Raw genomic sequence first — 24,018 nt, forward strand, 5'->3', positions numbered from 1 at the left:
AGTTGAATTGAAAGACATTTCTACTCGTACATGTGGTCAAACTTTTCCGGGCCAGTTTTTGCGGTTCAAGTTTCGGTTGGCTTTAGTTAGGGACACTCAATTTGTAGAGATTTTGAACAACTTTAGAATCGACTTCTACATGTTATGAAACTCTACATGACGAGCCACATCCCAATGTCCCATTACATATTTCTTTTGCATACATTATATCCTTTGTACATCGGCTAAGCTTTTAATCTGTCATACATTATGGGCCATACTTATCGATGTTATAGAACTCTATGTTCTTGTACTTTTGGGATATTATCTCTGCTTGAACTTTTCTCGCAGTGTCAGTTGCGCAACCAACAAGAATGAGAACAGATGTGCCTGCGAATCCCCGAAATGCAGTCAGGTGTGTGACTTGTTCAATCACAGAAGGCCCAGCAGCTAGGATTGCCAGAAAGGCTGAACCAAGAACTGATATTCGACTTAGAACCTACATCAAACCGTCAAAAGACGTTAACAAATCCATGCCAATTTTAGCAAACAAGATCTAACTTTCATTATGATTGTCAAGTGTTCTGTTCACAACGGATTAAATGATGAGATTCAACAGCACTGCATAAAGGAAGAAATGACATATAATGGAGAGAACTTAGAAGAAAATTACTACTTAGCAATAATCTTCACTGAAAGTTGAATTGAATTGTAACTGAAAAATAAATAAATAAACATGAATTCGATCAGCATGGTGGGTAAAAAAATGCTTTGAGAATCAACCCTCGAAGCCATGAATATACTAGTAGGCATTACTCTAAAGAAGAACAAAGACATAATACCAGACATTTATATATTATAATTTTACATTTACACAAAAGAGAGAGAGAGAGAGAGAGAGAGAGAGAGAGAGGGCAACCAGAGATAAGATACATCAAGAATTCCGTGTGTTCGAAACTTGAAACTAGGCTTTTTTTTTCCCACATTCTCACAGCACAAGGCAAATAGATTAACTACAGTGCTATTGGCAAGGGGAAAAAACAGAAGCACTACAAATTAGTCTCCTTTTTTTAATGGTTAATATAAAAGGACTGCAACCAGTTACCAGTGGACATCCAAGAAAACTCATTAAGGTAAATAGCTAAGAGGGTTCAGCAATCCATGAGTTATCCATGATAACTGATTGTTAGTATGCAACCAATCAGACTTCCAATATAGACAATCAGATGCTTATAATTTTCACATTCTTTTCATCACAGGTTGATAGGTTGATGCCACTTCACAAGTTGATAAATGGACATCACTTGAAAAAACAATGAAACAACACTATTTATCACAAATAACTCCAGAACGAGATTCCGTATGGCTAATTGAATATCAAGCTAACTGATTAAACACTCCAAACTTTTAATGCAAATAACTAGATAAATAAAGAAGAAAATTACCGTCTTAAGAAATGCAGCTGTACTTTTACCCGGTCGTACGAGTGGAATTGATGCACCTTGGCGCTTCAACTGTTCACTCACATCATCAGGATCCAACTGTAGGAAGGTGTAGTAGTAGTTGAAGAAGGCTATTAAGAGGATGTTGGTGGGGAGATAGAGAGAACCTACAAAGAGTTAGCTAGAAATTTTAGGCTATCCAATGTTCCAACTGCTAAAACTAGAAAGTAAGTGCTAAGTGAAGGTTTCATCTTCATTCAGTTTATTAATCCAGTCTTTACCATGGATGCTATAATTACAGCCTCCAAAAAGGAAATTCATGAGAATTTAACCACAAAACATATTAGTTTCATCTCAGAACTCTGTAAAGAGAGGATCCCTTGATAAAATAAGACCAAACAAAAAAAGTAAAAAGAAACTATTAATACCAAAGTCCAGTTGCAATTAAAGATTGGGAAGGAATAAGGCATCTGCGGTTCATAATCAAGAAGACTGTCAAGTTCTAATTCAGAAGAAGTTGACAGAGCAATCTGTTTGATGATGCACCAGATGTCTAGAACAATATAGGAGAATTGTGGAAACATGTAGCAGCTTTTGAAGCCCGATCACGTCAGTTGAAATGAAGGTGGTATATAAGCCAAAATATAGCTCTTCATTTATGTTATGAACGGTTCATGTTCAACAACTACCACCACTAAAAAGTGCAATTCTTACCCCCTGGGTTTAAAGCCACTGCAGTATTCTTCAATGCAGCTAAACCAGTGAAGCGTGCTAGAGTACCAGGAAGAGCTAATGATGACGTAGAAAATATTATTGGCATAACTCCAGAACTATTCACCTGTTTCATTGAATTAATTAGATAACTACAAAAATTAAATATATTTTTACAATCTGGCATAAGGAAAGAAAATATGATCTCTGTAAATTAGAGAAAATACAAGCAGTATGCAATATAAAGTATAAAGCAAGAATGAAAAAAAAGGGATTCAGAGAGAGAGATACAAGGCGGAGAGTAGTCTCCTTTTATAGGTGAGGGATGGTTCCCTCTTCATACAACATGTCAATGTGAGACTTCTTGGCATTGCTCCTGGTGATAGTGCTTCATTGGCTAAGGAGATGGCCTCTCAACGTATGACACGTGGTTGGTCTGGCAGAGTTGGTTGCTTGGCCAGTCACGGTACCAAGAACCTTTTTGGTTCGCAAAGTTCCCAAATAGCGTAAACTATTTGCGTGAAATTGCCAAATAGCATACACATCGATGCTGTAGAGTTGTAGCATGCACGAAATGGGCTTTTTTTAAAAGAAAAATTTATGGACTCGAACAATGTCGTTTCAGTCCCAGGCACTTAAAACCCTAACAAATTCACGGTATACCCCTTTGAAACACGCCTATAGCTCTGTAGTATGTGCTGCCTCCAAATAAAATAAACCCTAAACCTCGAATTCGCCATAAAATCGAAAGCAAATCCATCAAATATATACATATACACACCCACAGACACATCTATCTAAATGAGCGGCCAATCTTCAGGATAGCAAAAGGTGCATTGGACAGAACCACCATAATATCAAAAGTCAATGACTAGACTAAAATCTAAAATGATCATTATGGTTCAAGATAAAACTCTTCTTAGGAACTGGAAAGAAAAATACTACTACTACTAGTTTATTAGAAAGTATCCAGAATCTTATTGCTGAGATTGGAGAGTCAGTGATAATGTTGTAGTTCTACCATACCGCCATTAATACTATCAAACAAGGATACTGTCTCAATCCAGTTGTTCCACTATCTATCTTTTGACAAGAAACATCAGAGTAAGGAATTGTTTTGTGGACTGCAGCGAAAGGCTTTGTATAAAAGATATTTCACGTTTATACGATAGAGATCCCTCACTAACTAGTTTCAAATGTTTCCAAGTATGTCCAGAGTACTGTTTTCTAATCATTAGAATTATGAACATAAAAGCTAGTGAAAATCTAAAACTTCAGAGAATTAAGAAGCTGAAGTACAAACCTTAAAGGGTAGGTAAGCAGATCTTTGAAGCCCTCCACTTCTGCTGCTGTTGTATCTTGAGGCATAGTTAAGTGGAATTTTCCTCTCTGCTTCCTGAAACCCTTTGTTTAGATCATTGTGAAGGCTTCTCCACATCCAGAAAGCAGATCTTTGTAATAAAAGAAGTATTTACCTGAACATATACAATTCCAAGGACCAACAGAAAGAAGGAGACAGTTATGGCAGCAAGTCCAACATAGTTACCATCCTGAAATGCCTGTGCTACAGTTCTACCAACAGATGCTGGAAAGTATGAGATAATACTTGTGAATATCAAAAGAGATGTGCCATTTCCAAGTTTTAGGTCTGAGATCCGTTCTCCAATGTATGTCGTCAATACTGAGCCAAGCGTCAATAAAGTAACAGAAGAGAGAACCCACTCTGTACTGAAGTCATTGACATATGGGCGAAGGTAGAATACTTGGCCAATTGCCTTCGAGTAAAAAGAGGCAAATATAAGTACAAAACATGAAATAGCTCATAACAATAATAATTATTATAAGGTCGTGCACATTATTTTCATTAATGAGTTGTTGATATACATAAAGGAATTTCCAGAACAGTATGTTCACAGTTTATCCTCCCAGGCTGTCCTCTGTTGGTAGAATCAAGTATTCACCATTTGCCCCACGATCTGTCCAAAGCCTCACAAACCAGAATTGTCCGCCATTTTATCATTAAAAATCTTGATGATTATAATCATGCATAGGTTTTTCTTTCATATAATTTTATTGTTGAAAAAAATTTTAATTTTTTTTTTCAACAGTTGCTTTTTTTCTTTTGCCAGAATAAATAAGATCGCATGTTAGCCTCATTGAAGGGTTGAGTGAAGCCAGGCTGGCCCCCTCTCAAAAGGGTACAGGGTGGTCCTCCGGGTCGAACACTCAACAAGCTGGGCTAGGCTAGTTTTATAACAAATAAGCAGCCCACAACTATGACAATCTGTGTACAGGCAGGTCTGTCTAAATTATAATATATATCAATTATAAATATAGTTTTATAATATATATATATATATATATACACAACAATTCTCTAAAGTGGGTTTCTGCATTTTAAGAAACCTGTAGAAGCTCTTGTTAGAACCACCGCAAAAAGTAATTTAATGCTAAATTATTCTCGATTGAAGTATCATGCAAAAAATTAGCCTAATCAGAAGCCTTTTTTTTTTCTCATTTAATTGTGACAAATAGGGTGTTTCTGATAAAACTGAAATAAGGGTGATGTTCCTCAAATGACTAAACAATTTCTGATTTGACTGACTTTTTATAGGGATCATCCTTAAATGAGAACATAAAAAATGAATGGTGATCACTGGACCGCATTTCAGGGGAGAGGACGTATGTCCACCACATCCTCTTTAGGGAATGACTCTGTGTGTGTGTTGTGTGTGCATACATGCTAACTATCTGGTATAGACTGGGCCCAGTCAGGCCAACACGCCACAGAGTCAATGGTGAAGTTGAGTCAAATGTCCCACAGGTTTCTAGCATTACCACCATCACTTTTGTGATATTCTCATAAAGTTGATGCATCCCTACTGCCATTAAAATGATGCTCAAAGCCTTGACCACCTCCAATGCTAACTATTACTACCACCTTGGCTGCAGATGCTGCAACCACAACTACCAACACTACAACCATACAAGAACAGTGGAATAAAAATTGACTTCACATACCAACAATCCATCCAGTTATTTACCACTATTACGATCAATTACCAAGTCATTATTTCCATAAATTTCAAAACCACCACTCCAATTACAACTCCTGCCACCATTGACACAGCATTGCTTTTACTAATAAGGATGAAAATATCCATCTACACACCAATGTTCCATTCAAAATTTCCATGTTTACAAACCACTGATATCGATTGAATGGTGGAAACATATCTCCGACCTTTCAGCAATATGTCAACAAGATATTGATGGATTTTATCATCGGTTTGAAGTGCTGACATAGTTTCGAATGCTTTTTGTTGTGTTTATTATTCTGGATTAATTTAATTGGGTAAATGAATAAGTCTTCAGAAATGATATACACATTTGATATACAAATTTAGCAGTCGAAATAATAGCTGTGGACACTTAAGTAATTCAGATACATTGTCATGTGGTGTGTTGAGATAAAAATTATAAATAAAAAAGAAAAAAAATCAAATTTATTCCTTAGAATAGTTATGCCTACTCATGGTTAATCAAATTAAGATGTTATTGGACAATAAAATTCAAATTTCAAGAACATACATGTGCCAGTTCCTCCTACGTTTCATATATTATCATGGATAAACTACCTTATGAAATATATATGTTTAACAGAATTTAAATGTTGTTAACATAATTTCCATTATTTTTGTGAATTTTAACGATATCGATATTTCCATAAATATGTACGACCAATATTTCCCATCAATACCAACATCTTCATCCTTACACATGTATACTATTATCATTTGTCACTATCACTGGGATGATACAAACACCATGACGGGGCCACTGTTATCACCCAACCACTGTCATGTTGACACCAGTACCACCAATGTCGCCACGATGACTACATAATTAGTGTTGCTGTTTTACTTATCAATACAAACCTATTCTGTAGGTATATTTAACTGAATGGTTCTTAGGGATACTTCTAACAAAACAATAATGAGTATGCCAAGAGCTATTATAATGCAAGTTCTAAGTGCTGTCATCAAAACATAATTTGTCACTAAAAAAATCATTTTGATTAATGAATGCAGCAATTAAACTTCTGTAACGCTCACAACTTGTAAACTGCAAGCTCATACTCAATCTCAAAACAAGCAGGCTCGACTCCCTAACCTGGACAATGGCAAAACCAACTGAAGCATATTGAGTATACCGCAGAATTTTCTTTCTTCCTGCTTCACCTTCTCTTTTCTGAAGATCCTGTAACTTGGGATAAATTTGTGCAAGAAGCTGGAAGACAATCTGAGCATTGATGAATGGAACAATACCCAGTGAACATATCCCCAGTCTGCCAATACCTCCTCCAGAAAATGAATCCAAGGTGCTCAATAGACTGTTCTGGTCCAAATTTCCAACAAAAGCCTCACGATTTACCCCACCAAGAGGTATATATATTCCAAGTCGAGATAAGGCCAGATAGGCCAACAGCATGAGAAACTTTCCTGGTAATGGGCCTCTGAAGAAGTCTCCAAAATCAATGGAACTATCCTCTATTGCAGCTGTGAATGTCAAAGTATCCTAATCAACTGCTGAAAACTACAAATATCAATTGCAAACTGAAGAGATCTAAAGATCTTAATCGAAATTTATGCATCAGGAAACAAACCTGCCAATCCTCTAGCTGAAGTAGGTTTCTCCTTCTTTGAACTTGAGGCACTCTCTAACTTTTGTGATAATAGGCCTAGGAAACTTTCCCAGGTAGCATTTAGACCAGAATTGCAATCTGAATTGATGCCCAAAGGATCAAAAACTGGGGCTTCGGTGCTGCAAAGTAATTTAAAACAGCAAGAAGGGGAAAAGGAAGTCAATATGAATATGTATATAAATAAATCAGCTTATCGTTATATGGAATACTTTATCCTGTCTTTGTTTTTTTCTTTTCTTTTAAATTGGACTCAGAACAAATTGAATTCATTCTACATTTCAAGAGGACAAAGTAGACTTTGATAGCAATGCATTGCAAGATTCAATGGTCAAAATGCACTACTCACAATATGCCTCGTACAATAAGATGGCAAAAACTTTGATATGGAAAGAATCAACGAAAGAAATAGACAGATCATCATTAGTTAGATGATTCCAAATGGATAAATTAGTAGTCTCCCTGAAGTATTATACTTTACAAATTGGTGTGGAAAAAAGTATCCAAATGTAAAGTATGTTTCTTCATTTTCTGGCCTTATAATTGTGATTCTACATAATCAAGGATCTAATGTAAATACCTTTCACAGTAGCAGTATATTCATATGTACAATCCTGACAACGACAGGTTTTCGTCCCGACAGTGTCAGTTTCTATCTTTATATCTTCTAATGAAATCTTTAATAAAACTTAAAATCTGAATTGGGATTCACTTAGACATTAAATTATGAGCAGTTTTATCCCAATGCTTTAACTTCAATCAAGTTTCCATTAGCTGATAGTTGAAGGAAACTTCTCCAAAACTATTACTTTGCTTTCGTTTAAAGAATTGGATAATCATGACATTCAGGCTACAACTTGTTAAAAAATACTGGCAATTTTTTCGAATCTCAATTTTCTCTAATCAAGACCATCAATTTCTATTTCTTTTCATTCCAATTGCTGCACTTGTGTGTGGAGAACTGTAATGATATTAGAGAGTAAACGCAGAACGAGACAGAGAAGGATTATAGCACCGTTATAGTGCAGTTAAGTATTCAAATTAAGAGCATGCATACCATAACACACCAAAATCCTAAAACCCATTATAGAGAAAACTCCAGAAGCCCATTAAAGAAGACCGAATTGAGAAATTATTGGGCAAAAAACTTCATTTAGGAAGAAAAAACTGAAAAGGGTATGGCATACCGGTTGGAGAGAACGCCAAGCTTCCAAGATGTAGTGCTGTCCGTGTTGGGTTTTCTCTGAACAGAGAAGCTGGCTTTGCACACTGATCTTTTCAGTCTTGGAGAGGCTTTGGAAGTAAGATAAGAGAAGCTATGGCTATGGGAGTTGCTGAAGCAAAGCGGAGAAGAAGAAAAGGCTCCTCTGACCGTTATCAACATTATTATCTTTTACTACTCTCACTCACTTCTGAGTTTTGGCCGTCTTATTCTCCGTGTTCACTGGTGGCAATTTTAGTTAAACAAAGGAAGTGAGACTGTGAGTGGCTTGGCTTCTGTACGGTACGGATCATCATGTGTGCTCCAATTAGAGATAATTTAGGCAGACCGTTTTCACACGCATGGATGTGTTAGATTTTTTTTTAAAAAAATTTAAAAAAAATCAATGGAGATCGAGATTCAAAATTTGTGACATCTTCCAATATTGATAAAATAAGTACTAATTGTTAAAGAGCTCCGAGAAATAAACTCTAGCCGCTCTCTCTTTGTGAGTTTTAGAGGAAAACTCCATAAAGGAGAAGAAGGAAGAAACGTCACTGCCCCATAGTCTAAAATATCGATAATATCGATGAAATATTGAGGATATTATCGTTTTTTCGAATCAAGGATATTTCGTAACGTATCCATGCACATATTGTATAAATATTGATAATATCAACAATAATATCGGAAAATATCGATGTCGATAATTTCGTTCACACTTCAGCAATATTTTGTCAAAATATCACTATAATATCACTATAATATCGAAAATATCGAAGTAATGGAAAAAAAAAAAGGGAAAAAAAGGAAAGAAAGAAAAAAACACAAAGGGGATTTAAACCCCTCCCATTTTACTCCTGCAACACCTTAACCACCATATCACTTATATTTTTGTGATAATATTTATATTTATATTGTTTTGTTTTGAATTCTTTTTGTAAGAATCAAATTTTCACATGAGAATGAATCTTTGACCTTTCCTTTGGGTGGCATGTTAACAATTACATGCAAAACTATTTTGGGGATTTATCATTTGATGACTACTTTTCACAATACACTTACTCTACACATAGAGATGGTGAAGATAATGAAAAATTTGAACCTCATAGGAACTCTATATAGTACTAAGTCACTCATGTATCTTACCATGCAATGTATAAATTGTAAAATATTATCGTAAATCATTACATATAAATGATTATGGTGTGTTTAATTTTTTTTTATTAATTACTACATATTTTCTATACTCACAGTGTTTGCCAGCTCTCTATATAATCAACTTAAATCAGTTAAATCTATCATGCAATGCATTTCTTTCCAAGTTTTTGTGATAAACTAATAGATAATTGACTAAATAAACATCCTCCAAAGTTTTAATAAAAATTTCCAAGTTTTTCTTACAATTTCCGTGGTTTTTATTCAATTTTTATCGATATCGATAATATCCCGATATTTCCGTGTTTTTGGACTACCGATATTTCCAATATCATTGATATTTTAGACCTTGCACTGCCCCTCCTCTCCCTTATCTCTTCTCGTCTTTTCTTTTTAGGTTAGTTAATAAGTCCATTGGAGCATTTTGAATAATAATAAAAACCCTTGTAGTGATTTCTTCTCAGCCATGCTTAGATTGAAGTTCCCCATCACTTCTTGTCTTTTCATTTATTTATTTACTCTTATGCACAAGTAAATCGCTAGTAATCATATTTTCCCCATATATGTTATGGATGCGGTGATGGGTGTGACCACTACGGCGCTTTTTCAAGTGGTGGTGGTAGAGTTCATTTAGGCTCATGGGTTGTTTTAGGGTTTTAGTTATCTTGAGTTTGTGGGCTTCGTTTGGGCTTATGGTTAATTGTGGTGATGTGGGGCTAGTAGTTTAAGTGCGGCTTATGATAAGACTTGAAAGTATAGTTAAAGGATGCACAAATGAACTAGTGGAGCGACATGGATTTAAAAGAAAACCTCAGAACCTAATTTTCACAAAAATTTAATATATAAAGAAAGAGAAGATGAAGATAGAAGAAGCAAGAAGAAGCATATTGGAGAGAGTATGAGAGAGAAGGAGAGATGAATAAATGGAGAAGAGAAGATAGCAAAGAAGAACCCTAAGGAGAAGACAATGGAAAAGGCGTACAAAGCGTGTTTTCTTTTTCCCTAACTTTATAATTAAACAGGTATTATCTAAACCGGGGTGTGTGAGTTGTATTAGTTAGTCAAGTAAGGATAGTATTAAAAGCCCAACTCGTTTAACATAGTCAGGTAATTAAATAATACAAGTTGACACCAAACAACTGAAATGGATTATTTACTCCAATCCAAAGTCTAATACGGTGTACCAAACATGCCCTTAGGGGTTTCTCATAATTTCAATTATTTAATAATTCATTTATATAGTGAATTCTGTTTCCGTCTTAGAAGATATGTTGGGTGTTGATACAATAAAGTGAAAACTTTTTTCCAGTACAGATGCAATAACCATCACATCGATCCCTCAATTTTTCATGTATTGGAAAAATTACTATAATTACAATGGTAAGTTAGGCCATCTCTAGTCATAGGGCTAAATGTAGTCCAGGGCTATAAATTTAGCCCTCCAAAATATTAATTTTTTAAAGAATAGTGTAGGGTTAATTTTTCCATCTCCAGCCATACATAGCTATATTTTAGGGTCATTTATATTTTATTATTTTGAGAAAAACTATGGTACAACACTCATACATTCCACAACTACATATTGTTTAATTTAATTAAACTACCATATAGAGACAATATTTTTTTAATTTATATATATATATTAAACCAAACAAATTTAAAACATTTAAAAAGGTTTTTAAAAAAATAACTTTTCAACAAAACAAATTTAAAAACATTTTAAAAGATTTTTTTTTATAAAAAAATTAACGGCTAGTTGACGTCATCAATGACGTCAACGCGCCTTTAATATTGGTTGTTGGATCTGCAGTTGCACGAGATGTTTCGTGCTCTTACCCACGAGTGATACTTTCTCTTCTTGAAAAGCACATGTGCTGGACCCACAAAAAAATTTGGCCTAGGCCAAAGCTAGGATACATGTGGCCTGGTTGGAGGGCTAAAGGGCCAAATGTGGCCCTCCAAATTTGACCAAAGTTTTTTTTAGCCCATGGCTGGAGATGAGTTTTGCATTATTTTAGGGCTATATTTGGCCTATAGCCCATGGCTGGAGATGGCTTTAGGATGGCAAGAGCTAAGTAAAATTAGGGAGTTCTCTCATACACTCAACCCCTTTATTTTTGTCTCATATAAGTTTATCAGACATGCTTCATGCTTCATGTCCGTAAGAAATAGGCATGGAAATAGGCTTGGAGGTCCACCTGAGCCGGTTGAATGACCACACAGAATGCCCTCCAACTGCTCATTGGTTTGCTTGAGAGAAAGAAGAAGCAGTGCAGTGCACTGCGCGATTGAGGAAGAAGAAGAAGCACACGCTTCTTGTCTTCATTCACTCTTACTTTTCGTTTCAAACTCTATCAAGAAAGACAGAGACAGAGAAGAAAGAAAGAGGGACCCATAAAGAAGAGGAAAGTTCATAGAGAGAGAGAGAGAAGTTTTTTTTTTTTTTTTTAATTTTAAAAAAAGAGTTTTTCTATTTAAGCCCCGCACTTCTCTTTGTTCACCTCAACGTCTAATTCAAATTTTCACAATTTCTAATAAAACCCCACTATCTTCCCAAACTACCCCTAAATACACACCCAACAGAAGAAAAAAAAAAAAAAAAAAAAAAACCTCATCAACTCACACCCCACACCCCGCTATCTTGCACTTTACCACTCTAAGTTCACCTCAATCTCACATTACTTAAAGAGATAAAAATATTGTTGTCAAACTTAATTGACAGCCTACAAGCCACTATTTGCATATCGTATTTAGGGTTTGTAAAGAAAAGATGAGAGTGTAGTAGGTTTCTTGGATTGAAAGAAAAGAGTAATTTGGCAATAAGGTGTAGAGGAGTTTATGTTTTTGTGTTTTTCTAAAACTTGATATGAAGAGTGGTGGAGTGTGTGTATAGATGTATTAGGATTAAGTATTAAGTTGGATGACTTTTTTGTCTTTTTACATAATAATAAAACTTAAAAGCTTAATGATTTAAGTATTGAGGTGAATAAAGAAAAGTGTGGGGTTTAAATAGAAAAACTCTATAAAAAAAAGATGTAGGTTACTGAAACAAAGGAGGCGTGAGAAGAATGATAAGGTTGAGTAGGAGAGAGGTAGGGTTATTATTCGGGCTTTAGGTTAATTAGATGCGAAGTTGGGCTTTAGACTTAGGGGTAAAGTTGGGTTTAGGAATTTGAATATCAATTGGGCTATTAAAACATGGAATTTAAAATATAAAAGGTAAACAAATTAATCTATCAATATATATATATATATATATATATATATATATATATTAATATAAAAATTAAATAAATACTATATTATATCAAAATAGATCGAATTATTATCGGATGGGATATAGCCAAATTCAGATTTGTTCCATTAACAAATTCGGAATATAATCGGATTATCTGATAAAATCATGAGATCCATATACTCCAAACCCCATTTCTAACCTTAAACCACCACCCCCCGAAAAATCTCCCCTCAAAACACCCACCTCTTCAAGAGATCTGAAAATTTCAACTTTTTACTTCGATGCCCTAATTAGTTTTTTTTTAAATCAATTATAAGAAGAAAAAAAAATCACAAAATAACCAACTATGTGTTTGTGCCAAAATTTTCATTTTTGCTCATTTCTAGCCAAAATACATTATTTAGAAGATTTCAAGAAAATTCCTTCTTATGGATGCCAAATATATGAAAATTTTTGAAAATTTTGAAAATATTTGTGGAAACATATATTTCACCGGCCACTAAGAAGACAACATGTGGGAAAGGAATATTCCTTAGGTCAAACTAATTACCCTAATTAATTCCTATTCAATTAGGAAAATTATTTTTGATTTAAGATAGGAATATCTCCCTAAATCAAGGAACCAATCTCCACCAAATCTCTTGGAGTAATTCATATCATCTTTTTGGGGATGAATAATCTTAACCAAATAAGGATTATTCTCCCAAACCCCTAACACACAAGGAGACTATAAGCATTCAAGGTAATCCTAAACCTAGTTCTAAAAACCCTACGCAATCTCTCTCTCTCTCTCTCTCTCTCTCTCTCTCTCTCTCTCTCTCTCCGCCCTTCTCCCTGTCTCTCCTCACACGGCTAAGTGCCACCACACACAACTCTGGCCACCCGACTCTCCCATTAAAAGAAAACTCCGTCTAGTTTAGCTATTGCTGCATCCACTACGCCAAAAATTGAAAGCTATGTCACCTAAAAGACGTCGAAAAGTGAATTTCGCGACGTTGTTTTAAAATTGGCTACAAATCACGTCAGCATTTATAGAAGCGACGTCATAGGATATCTAATACGGTGGTTTATGAAAACATATTTCAAAACCACATCAGTTGTCAAGACAAAGCGACATGGATTCAAAACACGCTAAACACTGTTCACTCAAGTGACCTAAATTTTCACAACTCGCGCTTGCTCTTCTAAGTTTCCCTCTCATTTCTCTTGATGAAAATTTCCAATCTCTCTCGACCTCTCCCTATCTGGACCTCACTTGGTTCAAACCATCTCTCTCTCTCATTCTATCATATCTCTAAGGTCGTCATCTCTTTCGCATTCACTGTGGGTTCCGTCGATTTGGGGTTGTCTTGCCGTGGCTACCGTCGACATTGGCGTTCATTGCCCTTCCCTTGGCTATCGTTGACATTCGCGCTCGCTGCTGTCAATTTCTCGTTCCTTGGGCTTATGCCATTGGAGGTCACTGAGCTCCCTCAAGTTTGCGACCCTTCATCAACACTCTCAGGTACTTTCGCTAAGCCTTTTACTTTGTCAATCACGAATTTGGGTTGGGGCTTCTCCCTCTTCTGAGACAGAGATATGTTTTTTTGTCTTGTTTGGTTAGATTGGAAGGCTTCTCCCTTAAGAAATACTGTTGTTCATATTTTAAGAATTACTCACGTTCCTTCATTTTGCTTGATTTGGTTGTTGTGGTGCTATTTTCATGCGTTGTTTATTTATTTTGTTTTGTTCTTTCTGTAGATTTCTTGTCATTGGTACATTTTGATTGAAATTGTTGGGTTAATTGAAATACGTTCGGGGTTCTATAGATTTCTGTTTATAGCAAAGTGATGTTGATATATGACTGAAAATATTAGAGTTGGGTGTGAGGATATATGGGTGGTGGATAAAGTAAATGTCAATGACTGAATGAAGTTAATCATGTATGACATTTCTCTATTTGATTTGTTTCAATGTATAAAGTTTTCTGTAGTTTGAGAATTATAATGCTGTAATGTACGAATTTTACAGATCAAAAACCATGATATGTGTCTCTACATTTAGTTACTTGAAGGTTATTTGATCATTGTACTATAGCTCTGATTTTGTGCACCTTACTTAACGTTCATCATTTTTCTGTAATTTTCCTACTATGACTGTGATATTTTGCAGGTTTATATCTTTAATTTTCCTACACTATAGGGACATCAACAAGCCCTCAAAAAAAGCCACCCAATTCTCCCAAAAGAAGCTATGCATGACTCCTAAAAAAATGAAATTGGTTTCAGCTCATTCCAACGATTTAAGTCTGAGTACAATAACATCGAATTCTGGGAAAAAAGCCTTGCGGTATGAACACAATGCCCGAGTTATAAAGAGGAAAACATAAGGGGTAAAAGCAGTAATAAAGTACAACACCAAGTGTATTTGTTTCATCCCATGAGTCCTTGTGTGTTTGAATTATTCTTCAGTTTTTTTGAACGTCAATTATGGTCTTTCACTTGAGAGCAAAACTTGCTGGCCTGGACAACTTTCAGCCATATGTATTGCTCTTCTTCTCTTGATGAACACGTGAAGGTAATAGCTTATCCAATTATATTATTAATTGTTGTGCTTCTTTTGTGAGATCATGCTCTAACTCTTCTTTTTTTATTTGCAGATTTATATATTTTCACCATCATTTTATTTATATTTTTTTCCTTTTGCAGGTTCTCTATGGTCCTTTTTATGCTCGTTTTTACAGGTTTTCTATGAAAATATAGTTCAATGGTAAAATTTCTCTTTCACTAATTTTATTTGTTTATAATCTTAGCTTTTTTTTTTTTTCTTTCTGTCATTTTGATTTATTTACAGGGATGATGGAGGAGACTTCAATTGTGCATCATTTGTATGTTTGGATGAGGAAGGCTTGGATTAGGAGTACGTAGGTCTTGTTAGGAAAAGCTTGTACTACTCAATTACCATGCATCAATTGAATATTTATATTTAATTGGTAGGAAGTATGTTTGTTGTAGACTAAAGATTGGTTAACCATGTAATAACTATTGAATCTTCAAGTTTTATGAAAGAAACTATTTTTGAGTGTATGTATTCATTAATAAAGCATTACGGTTGGTTTTCTAGTTAAAATCGTTGTATAGCATCATAGGAAACCAAAAAGAACTAAAATGTAATAGCTTAGGAACTTATTAGACGATAGTTTTTATAATAAATCGTGGTCTTTATAAATAATTAACGGCGGTTTTTATAAAACAACCGTCGTCTATACAAATAATTAACGACAGTTTTTATAAAACAAACGTCGTCTATATAGGAAAATAACGACGATTTTTAAGAAAAACCGTCGTCTGTATATAACAACAACTTACCGTCGTCTTTACAATAAACAACGACGGTGAAAAGCCATCGCAGTTTGACACCCAAAAAGATGGCGGTCGATTTAACGACGGTTTTCAAATCATTACAATGACGTTGGATCTCCGTCGTCTATTTCGTTTTTTGTAGTAGTGATCTTTTCTCAAAGATCCAATTGAATTAACTTAAGCATCGGAGGGCCTTTGGCCAACACCCCCAAGGTGTGATCTTTTGCTCCTATTTGTTTCCCATGAACCAAGGAAGAGAGAGAAGGAAGCTCGAAGGGTGAAGAATCTACACGCGAATATTCTACCGTGAGAAATTTGCACAAACAATATTCTTTTCATTTTATGAGATAATTCGTATAAAAATATCTTTAATTTGCTTGTAATACAAGATAATATTTCCTTGAAGGGATTGCAATTCATGTAGTATTTGATATGGCTAATATGGGCTTTATGTGGAAGGAAATAAATATTAAATGGTAATTATCTTTATGCCAATGGTGGTGATTTGATAAGATTTGTCAAGACTTTATATGGAGCTAAAATATTATTCTGCAATCAGAATTCTTGCACACCAAGTATCTTAATTGCCAAGAAGAAAGATCTTTCTACACTTCTAAACACAACTCTACAACTTCTTCAAGATATTCAAGTTTCCAAAGGATTCAAGGCTTCCATTGATTTCTTTGTGCTCATACTGTGATCTTGAGGCTTCTGTGGCTTCAGACTTCGAGTGCAGGTTGCAATCATATTATTGATTCCGGCTGACTATCATCAAAGGCCCCGTTTGGTTCACAGAATGGATTTGAGGGGAAATCAATTCCCATGTCATTTCCCAAGGAATGGGAATGAAAGATTCCTTTCCCACGTTTGGTAATGTTGGGAAAGTAATCGGGAGATTTCACTTTGTTTCTTTTCCCATGTTTGTTTTGAGTAGGAATGGAAAACAAAATTTGTATAATTTCCCAATTATACCCATATTAAATCAAATAAAAAAAGAATGCATTTAATGATACGTTGTAATTATAAATTGTTCATAGGGACAAAATAGTCATGAAAATTGTGCATTGAATGTTGGCACATTTTCCCAAACTTTCCCATGAGGAGGGAAAGCAAAACCCAAGTTAAGAGGGGGGCATCACTTTCCCCCCTACTTTCCCATGTGCCAGGAATCCGTTTCCCATTCCCGGACTTACCAAACATGGGAAAGCAATTGAATTCCCATTCCTATGCCTCCTTTCCCATGAACCAAACGGCCCCAAAGTCTGGCAAAAACAAGGTTTCAAGGCTTTCTAACATATTTTCATACAAGTGGTGATAGTTGTTCTTCTGTCCAAATCCAATTGTTCTGGCCATTATCTTTGTTGTTATTTTTTGTTTATTTATTTCTAGTATTTGTTATAGGGATATTGAAAGACCCTATTTGTCTTAAGGCATAAAAAGAAACTTTTTTTGGGCTAGTTCCTCACCTAATTCACAACCTTTTGATTGAAATCAATTTCTTAGTGCACAAGTTATTGTTATTTCATCTCATTCTCTTAGGGCTCGTTTGGTACGGCGGACTGTCATGGACTAGACTAAATACTAGTATTGTCTTGGATTGGCTTGGCTTGGCATAAGCTGGATAACACTAGTACAGCGTTTGGTGTCTGTTTGATTGGACTAGGACTATTTATTTATTTTTTAATTTTTTAATTTTTTATTTCGTAAAAAAAAAAAGGATTTTTTTTAATATATTTTTTTTTACTTTTCTTCTCTCTCTCTCCATCTCTTTCCTCGTTTTTTCTCTCTGCTTCACTTTCTTCTTCTTCCCATCTGCATCTATTTCATCTTCTTCTTCTCCTTCTCCATTTTCTATCTACTTTTCTTTTCTTTTTTTTTCGAAAATTTTCTCTCCTCTTCCCAGTTTTTTTCGAAAATTTCATCTCCTCTTCTTCAAAATTTTTTCTCCTCTTCTCAGTTTTTTTCAAAATTTTTATCTCCTCTTCTTCTTCATTTTCTCTCCACCCATCTTTTTATGCCCTAAAATTCGTCCCATCTCAACATACCCATTGATGTTGTTGGGGTGGTGAGAAGATTGGGATGATGATACAGTGACTTTGTTGTGGTGTTTGTTTTTTTGAATTTCGAACGGGCTATTGGCTGTTTGGGATGAAGATCCAGTGGCCATGGTGGATCTATGAATATGTGTTGTGTAGTGGTATGAGTGTGGGGGTAGAGAAGGGAGCAAAAGAGAGAGAGAGGTTGGGCACTGGATAGTGGCGTGGGGGTTGGGCTGGGCAGAAGCTAGAGAGAGCACGGGACAATTAGTCCCTCCATCTCACGCGGGATTCACTAAGAACACCTAAGGAGGTGTTTTTGGTGGGCCCGGGATCACCAATCCCACTTAAGCTTAGAACCGCATGACAACAAACATGGGATAAATTATTATCCAAGCCAGTCCAAGCCAAGGAGGTGTACCAAACGAGCCCTTAGGGTTTTTCACCATTAATAGTAGCACCCTCACAATTAACACAATCTTTCGGCTCGTTTAGAGTGGCTAACGGATTTGGGGTAAACATTATGCCTAGCTAGTGAGATGGGAGCATCGCTTCCACATCTCTTGAGATGTGAGATAAGGAACTCCCATCTCACGGACCAATTTCAATTCATATTTTGTTTATTAATTTTTTATATTTTTGATTTTTTAGAATAAAAAATTAATCAGTGTACCAAAGAAAACTTTCAAGCCTTTTGAATGTTTTTTTGTGATGCACTAATCCTATTTAGTATTTTTTTTAAATCCTAGTTGCTAACCATACATCTTTGAGTAAACCAATATCGAGAGTATGGGTATGAGTATATTTTTTTTTTTTTAAAGGCTTAATATCACAAAACGTCCCTAAGGTATACGAAACTATCAGATTGCATCCTGAATATATATATATATACATATGCCACGTCAGCAAACTAACGGAGTTTTTTACGGAACCTAACGGCAGAGACCATTTATGATCACACATACTAACCTTGAGGACCACGAATGACAAAAAAAAATATTAAGGATGCAATTTGATAGTTTCGTAAATCTTAGGGACGTTTTGTGATATTAAGCCAAAAAAACAAAATAATAGTTCATTCATATAATCAAAAGGCATACAAAGACCGGCATGAGTACAGTGGCCTCGTTAAAACCTTCTTAGGAAAACCACATGGGACAAACTCCGGGTAAGAAAGAGTACCACACATGTCATGGACTAATAAGAGAATCTAACACAGGCCACTTTGTACCGCTACAAAGAACCCGAAATAAACAGACAAAACAAAGCACAACCCTATGTTCCGCAAAGAACAACCAACACAACGTAATACTGTCAAATAAATTTTTTATGCATGCATAGTTTGATGTACAGAACAACGTGTCGTGAGCGTCAGAACGTGGCCAGTATAAGTACCAAATACCAACTCCTTAATTCTTGATCAAGAACCCTATCAAACAAGGCAGAGGGGATCAAGATTGGCCTCTTAGCTTGACGAACTTCCAACAAAAGAGCATCATAATAGTAACATTTCTCATATGCAAAGCCCACAAACGTTCTAGCACACCCATCAGGGAGAATTGGGAGACCCCTCAAGGTTGGCCTCCGACACCTTATTAGCAAACTCGTCGATGCAGAAAAATTCCTCAAAAATAGTAAGGGTTTGACCACCACCCGAATCCCAAATCCCCATAACAAAATAACCCGGCAAAAGTGCAACCAACAGCCCTAGCTGCCTAAGACAAGCCCGTCCAAAATAACACGACAAAGGCATCCCCTTAGAATCGCCAGGGAACACCCAAAAGGCAGATGCACGGGCGGAGACCACAGTGACGATGCAAGGGTAGAAGCCCTAATTGCAAACCTCAATACGATTGATTGCCATCCCCGCCTCGCAGCCAAGAGAACACGACGACTCACGAAGGACCATAGTGATGATGCAAGGGCATAGGCCCTAATCGTGAACCTCAAAATGATTGAGCGACCAGCCCTGCCTCGTAGCCAAGAGGCCACGATGATGCAAGAAGGAAAACTACCGCACGAGAACTGAGAGAGAGACAGGAAACAAGACCAACACAACTAGAAGTAGCGTGATGAAGGATGATGGCCAAGGGATGATCTACACTTGGGTTGGAGCCCACTCCAGCCCAGTGCTAATTTTGTTTGTAGGCTTAGTGGTATAAATCAAATTTGGGTAAAGTAAATAATAGTCTAGCTCTCTATTTAAAATAAGCCCAGCTCTCTATGTAGAAATCAGGTCAGACTATAATGAGTGGAAAGTTATAAGTGGTAAGTTATAAGGGGTTCACTTTATAGCCATCAGATCAATCCAAAGGCTAGGGAGAATTGAGATAAAGTTTTGCAATCGGGTCGGTGAGGAACCCAAACCCGAATTTAATATCCAGCATTGAAGTTGGTCCGAAAAAAAAAAAAAAGAGGCAAGTTCAAAGTTTGAACAGAAAAAATCAGTTCGAAGTTTGAACAGAAAAAACCCATCACTCTAAAACCCATAGCTCTGAGAAACTGCTAAGCTCTGAGAAAAGGTTGAAGGCAACGGTTAACGACGGTTGAAGGCAACGGTTGAACGCAACGCAACTCCCTTCTCTAAACCCTGAAAAAGTATTTATTTTGAGTGGAAGGGACAAAGGCGTGGATTCCGAAACAGTGAAGTGGCGAAGAAGTGGAAGGGGAAGGAGAGAAGCCGTATTTGTTGGAAGTGAAAGGTTCCATTTGTGGAGCAAAGCCGCACAAAGACCCCGCACAGACACCTTGCGATTGTTCAATAACCAGCATTTGGTGAGTAATTTATGGAATTTGAGTTTAGGGTTAGAGTAAAGGTTTTCCCCAATTTGTACCATCAATGTTGTTGGATTTGGCATCTCTTCCTTGTGCTTCACTTGCATGTTAATTTTTGCTTGTGTATATGTTAAAAAATGAATGAAAATCAAGTCAACAACATGTACATAACATGTCAATAACATATCAATAATTATATGAATAAGATAATGGTGTTGAATTGGAGGAGACCCTCAAGTCAATAACATGTCAATAACATATCTCTGGCGCTAGAATATATATATATATATTTTGAAATAAATATTATTTCCCTTGTTGCTAAATTTGCTTGTGAAAAATGAGTAGATATAATAATAAAGTCATGAATAAAAGTGCAAAGCATTTGAAATGAAGGTTGATCCATGATCATAGTGGCTGACTGAAGAAAAAGCTAGAAAGAAAGAAGGATGTGGCAATGGCTTAGCAAGCAGATGCTTTGCTTTGCTTCCTTCCACTATCTTTCTTATTTATTTATTTATTTATTTTGTGTTGTGTATGAGATGACAATAATTGTCATGTGTGTGAAGTGCAGAACTTGCCTAGATTGCACTCACACTCACTCATGCATCAACCATTGATTGGAGTTTGTATCCAAAAATAAAACACATGCTATTGGTTGTAATTCACAGAATCATTGCATTAACAGGTATTTGCACAAAATTTGTCATATTGCTTTGATGATGTTAAAGGCTGTGATCAGTAATCCCTATGCGCATGTACTTCATAAAATTTGTAATGTGCCTGGTTGACTAGTTATGTAAATACTAAATACCAATATGATTGTGCAAATACGTGGTGGTAGTATATGTGTTAACATTATTTCATCTTGTATTTTAGGAAATGGGATCCAACGTGCAGCTGGTATGGCCAGAGTCAGAGGCATATGCGTCACGGGTGAACAACTGCTCACATGCAAATTCAACCCTAGCTGCAATTCGAGCGAAGTTGAGTGCGGAACAATTAGAACAATTCAAGACATCATGCTTTGGCCATCTTCTGAATATAGACAAGATTCAGTTTAGCGGGCAGATTGTGCATGGAGTTGTGTTGCGTCGAGTCGCGGGGCAGGGTGTGAAAGACTTGGATGGACTGAGTTTCTTAATAGGGTGCGACGTTGCTCAGTTTACTCGTCAGGATTTCTGTTTGATCTCGGGGCTTCGTTTTGGGGAAGTGCCTGAAGTTTCCAGTGGAGAAAGTGCTGAAATTAGACTTCAGAAAAGATATTTTATAGACGAAGGAATTACATGCAATGCTTTAGAAGAAGCATTTATGAGGTGCAAAGAGAGAGATGACGTCTACAAGCTAGCTCTTGTTTACTTTGCTGAGTTAGTGGTTTTGGGAAGGGACAAGCATTTGAACATCAATGTAAATTACCTGACCCTTGTAGAGGACTTGGATGCGTTCAACAGGTATCCGTGGGGTTCGGTGTCGTTTGACAAAACCCAAGACAGTCTATTTTCTGCACCAACAAAGTATACAAAAAGCTTTGAAAATGAAGAGGGAAGAGAGAAGGGGAAAAGTAAGGTAACGGGAACAAGCCGGAAAAATGAGAAGGGCAAGAAGCATAAGCATGGTGAAGTGCAAAGGGGTGGGTGGAGTTTTAAAGGTTTCACGTATGCTTTCCAGGTACATGGTAATAATGTTCATGTCAGTTATGCTTTGTGAACTTTAAAACTTAAATAATGACTTTTGTCCTGTGAATTGTGTAGATTTGGGTATATGAATTAATTCCTAGAATGGTGGACCTGAATTACTGCAAGGTTGTTGATCCAACAGCTGTCCCGCGTATTTTGCGATGGAGAACGACTACGTCTATGCCCGAGATGAGGAAGTTGAACAATTATTTTTTCCAGAGCAAAGAGGTTTGGTTTGCAGCCCTTGAAACTGTTTATAAGATTCAATGAAATTATTAAGTAGAATGATTGAATATGAATATTGTCTGTATTCTGAAACAGTCAGTTCAGTTGCGGGCGCTACGTCCGAGTGAAGAGGAAATGAGACAATCATATTGGAGTTGGCCACAGGATCGCCCTGCTGTTGTCTCGGCAGAGTCAATTCCTTCTTCATGTGCTGATCTTGATGAGTTGAACAAGCTAGTAAGCTTGTTGAGGTTTCAAGTAAAGCGGGAAAATGACGTCCTTGAGTTAAAGGTCATACGGATGGAAAAACGTTTGGACCACTGTTTAGGTCCTCAGTTTGAGCAGGAAGTAAGGAGGGACCTAGCTTTACTGAAAGAGAGGACGAATCGTTGTGCCATCTCACATCTATTTAAGGGATCTGACAAAATGGATGATAGTGAATGGGATGAAGGGCCAAGTAACAGATATGAGGGAGAGGAAAAGGACGAGGAGGGGATTGAAGGGGGTGAAGTGCAAAGAAAACCAAGTGAGGTAGAGGAAGCGCAAAGGAAAAGAAGAGAGGGAGAGCAAGTGAAAATAAAAAGCAGCAAGGGAGAGGAAGCGCAAAGAAAGAGCAGTGAGGGAGAGGAAGTGAAAAGAAAAAGCAATAAGGGAGAGGAACTGCAAAGAAAGAGCAGTGAGGGAGAGGAAGTGAAAAGAAAAAGCAATGAGGGAGAGGAACTGCAAAGAAAGAGCTGTGAGGGAGAGGAAGTGAAAAGAAAAAACAGTGAGGGAGAGGAACTGCAAAGAAAAAGCAGTGACGGAGGGGAACTGCAAAGAAAAAGTAGTGATGGAGAGGATCCACAAAGAAAAAGAAGGGAGGGCAAGGAAGTGAAAAGAAAAAAAAGTGAGGAAAAGGAAGTGCAAATAAAGGAATGTGAGGAAGCGGATGATGAAGTTGTTTTGGTTTGTGATGACATTGGTGAGAGCACGGCGGGGACAACTGTTGAGTTGACTCTTGGGGATATTGATTTGGATCAACCTACAGCTGTGCTATCTGAGTTGAACGTTTGGTTGAATGATAAAGGTAAAGCTGTGGAACAAGGGGTCCAATTACGAAAGAGAAAGAGGATTATTCCTATGTGGAAGATCATTGAAGCTAGTGAATTGGTGAAAAAAACTGTGCCAGAGACAACCCGACTTCGGATGTTAGACCCAATGAAGGTGATTCCGCATGATGATATGGTGAAATTGCTGAAACTTTGTTGGGAATGGCGCCATAACCCAAAGTAAGTCCCTTGTTTTTTGAGATAGAAGGCATTAGTGTATATATTTTTAAATTGTTGTGATCTAAAACTTTGTTATATTCACAGTTTAGTGATGCAATTTGGCCACGTGGAAGCTGAGATTGAATTCTTCGCTTCCCTCGTAAAAGCTGACGGTTGGCTGACAGGAGATGTAAGTTTAATTGATTATGCATTTGTTTTAATGTACATAGATTATGAGATTGACCAGAAAAACATATGCATCACATTGATTTGGGGTTGTATCTCATCCG

General features: G+C 36.5%; 1 protein-coding gene and 1 long non-coding RNA gene across 2 annotated transcripts; one reads left to right on the forward strand and one right to left on the reverse strand.

Annotated features, from left to right (window-relative positions):
• Window positions 1-100: 100 nt before the first annotated feature.
• On the reverse strand, window positions 101-8,331 carry SCY1 (SECY homolog 1). The gene is made up of 8 exons (XM_088246873.1): window positions 8,022-8,331; window positions 6,799-6,956; window positions 6,306-6,691; window positions 3,608-3,907; window positions 3,436-3,528; window positions 2,136-2,259; window positions 1,425-1,588; window positions 101-478 (listed from the first exon to the last, which is right to left on the reverse strand). Exons 1-8 carry the CDS (start codon window positions 8,216-8,218, stop codon window positions 248-250), a joined length of 1,653 nt encoding a protein of 550 aa, XP_088102999.1. The 5' UTR covers window positions 8,219-8,331; the 3' UTR covers window positions 101-247.
• Window positions 8,332-22,107: 13,776 nt separating this feature from the next.
• LOC148297217 (uncharacterized) lies at window positions 22,108-22,717 on the forward strand. The gene is made up of 3 exons (XR_015833063.1): window positions 22,108-22,248; window positions 22,332-22,484; window positions 22,578-22,717. It is a non-coding gene; the product is annotated as an uncharacterized LOC148297217 (long non-coding RNA).
• The last annotated feature ends 1,301 nt before the right edge of the window (window positions 22,718-24,018 follow it).

This window comes from Prunus avium, chromosome 1 (assembly GCF_965620075.1).
Source record: "Prunus avium chromosome 1, drPruAviu1.hap1.1, whole genome shotgun sequence".
Classification (NCBI taxonomy): Eukaryota; Viridiplantae; Streptophyta; class Magnoliopsida; order Rosales; family Rosaceae; genus Prunus; species Prunus avium.

Coding starts and splice junctions, on each gene's coding strand:
- SCY1 (XM_088246873.1), bottom strand. CDS start 8,218: ATGTTGATAACGGTCAGAGGAGCCTTTTCTTCTTCTCCGCTTTGCTTC. Junction 6,957..8,021: donor CTTGGCGTTCTCTCCAACCG/GTATGCCATACC, acceptor ATTACTTTGCAG/CACCGAAGCCCCAGTTTTTG. Junction 479..1,424: donor CAGCTGCATTTCTTAAGACG/GTAATTTTCTTC, acceptor GGTTTGATGTAG/GTTCTAAGTCGAATATCAGT.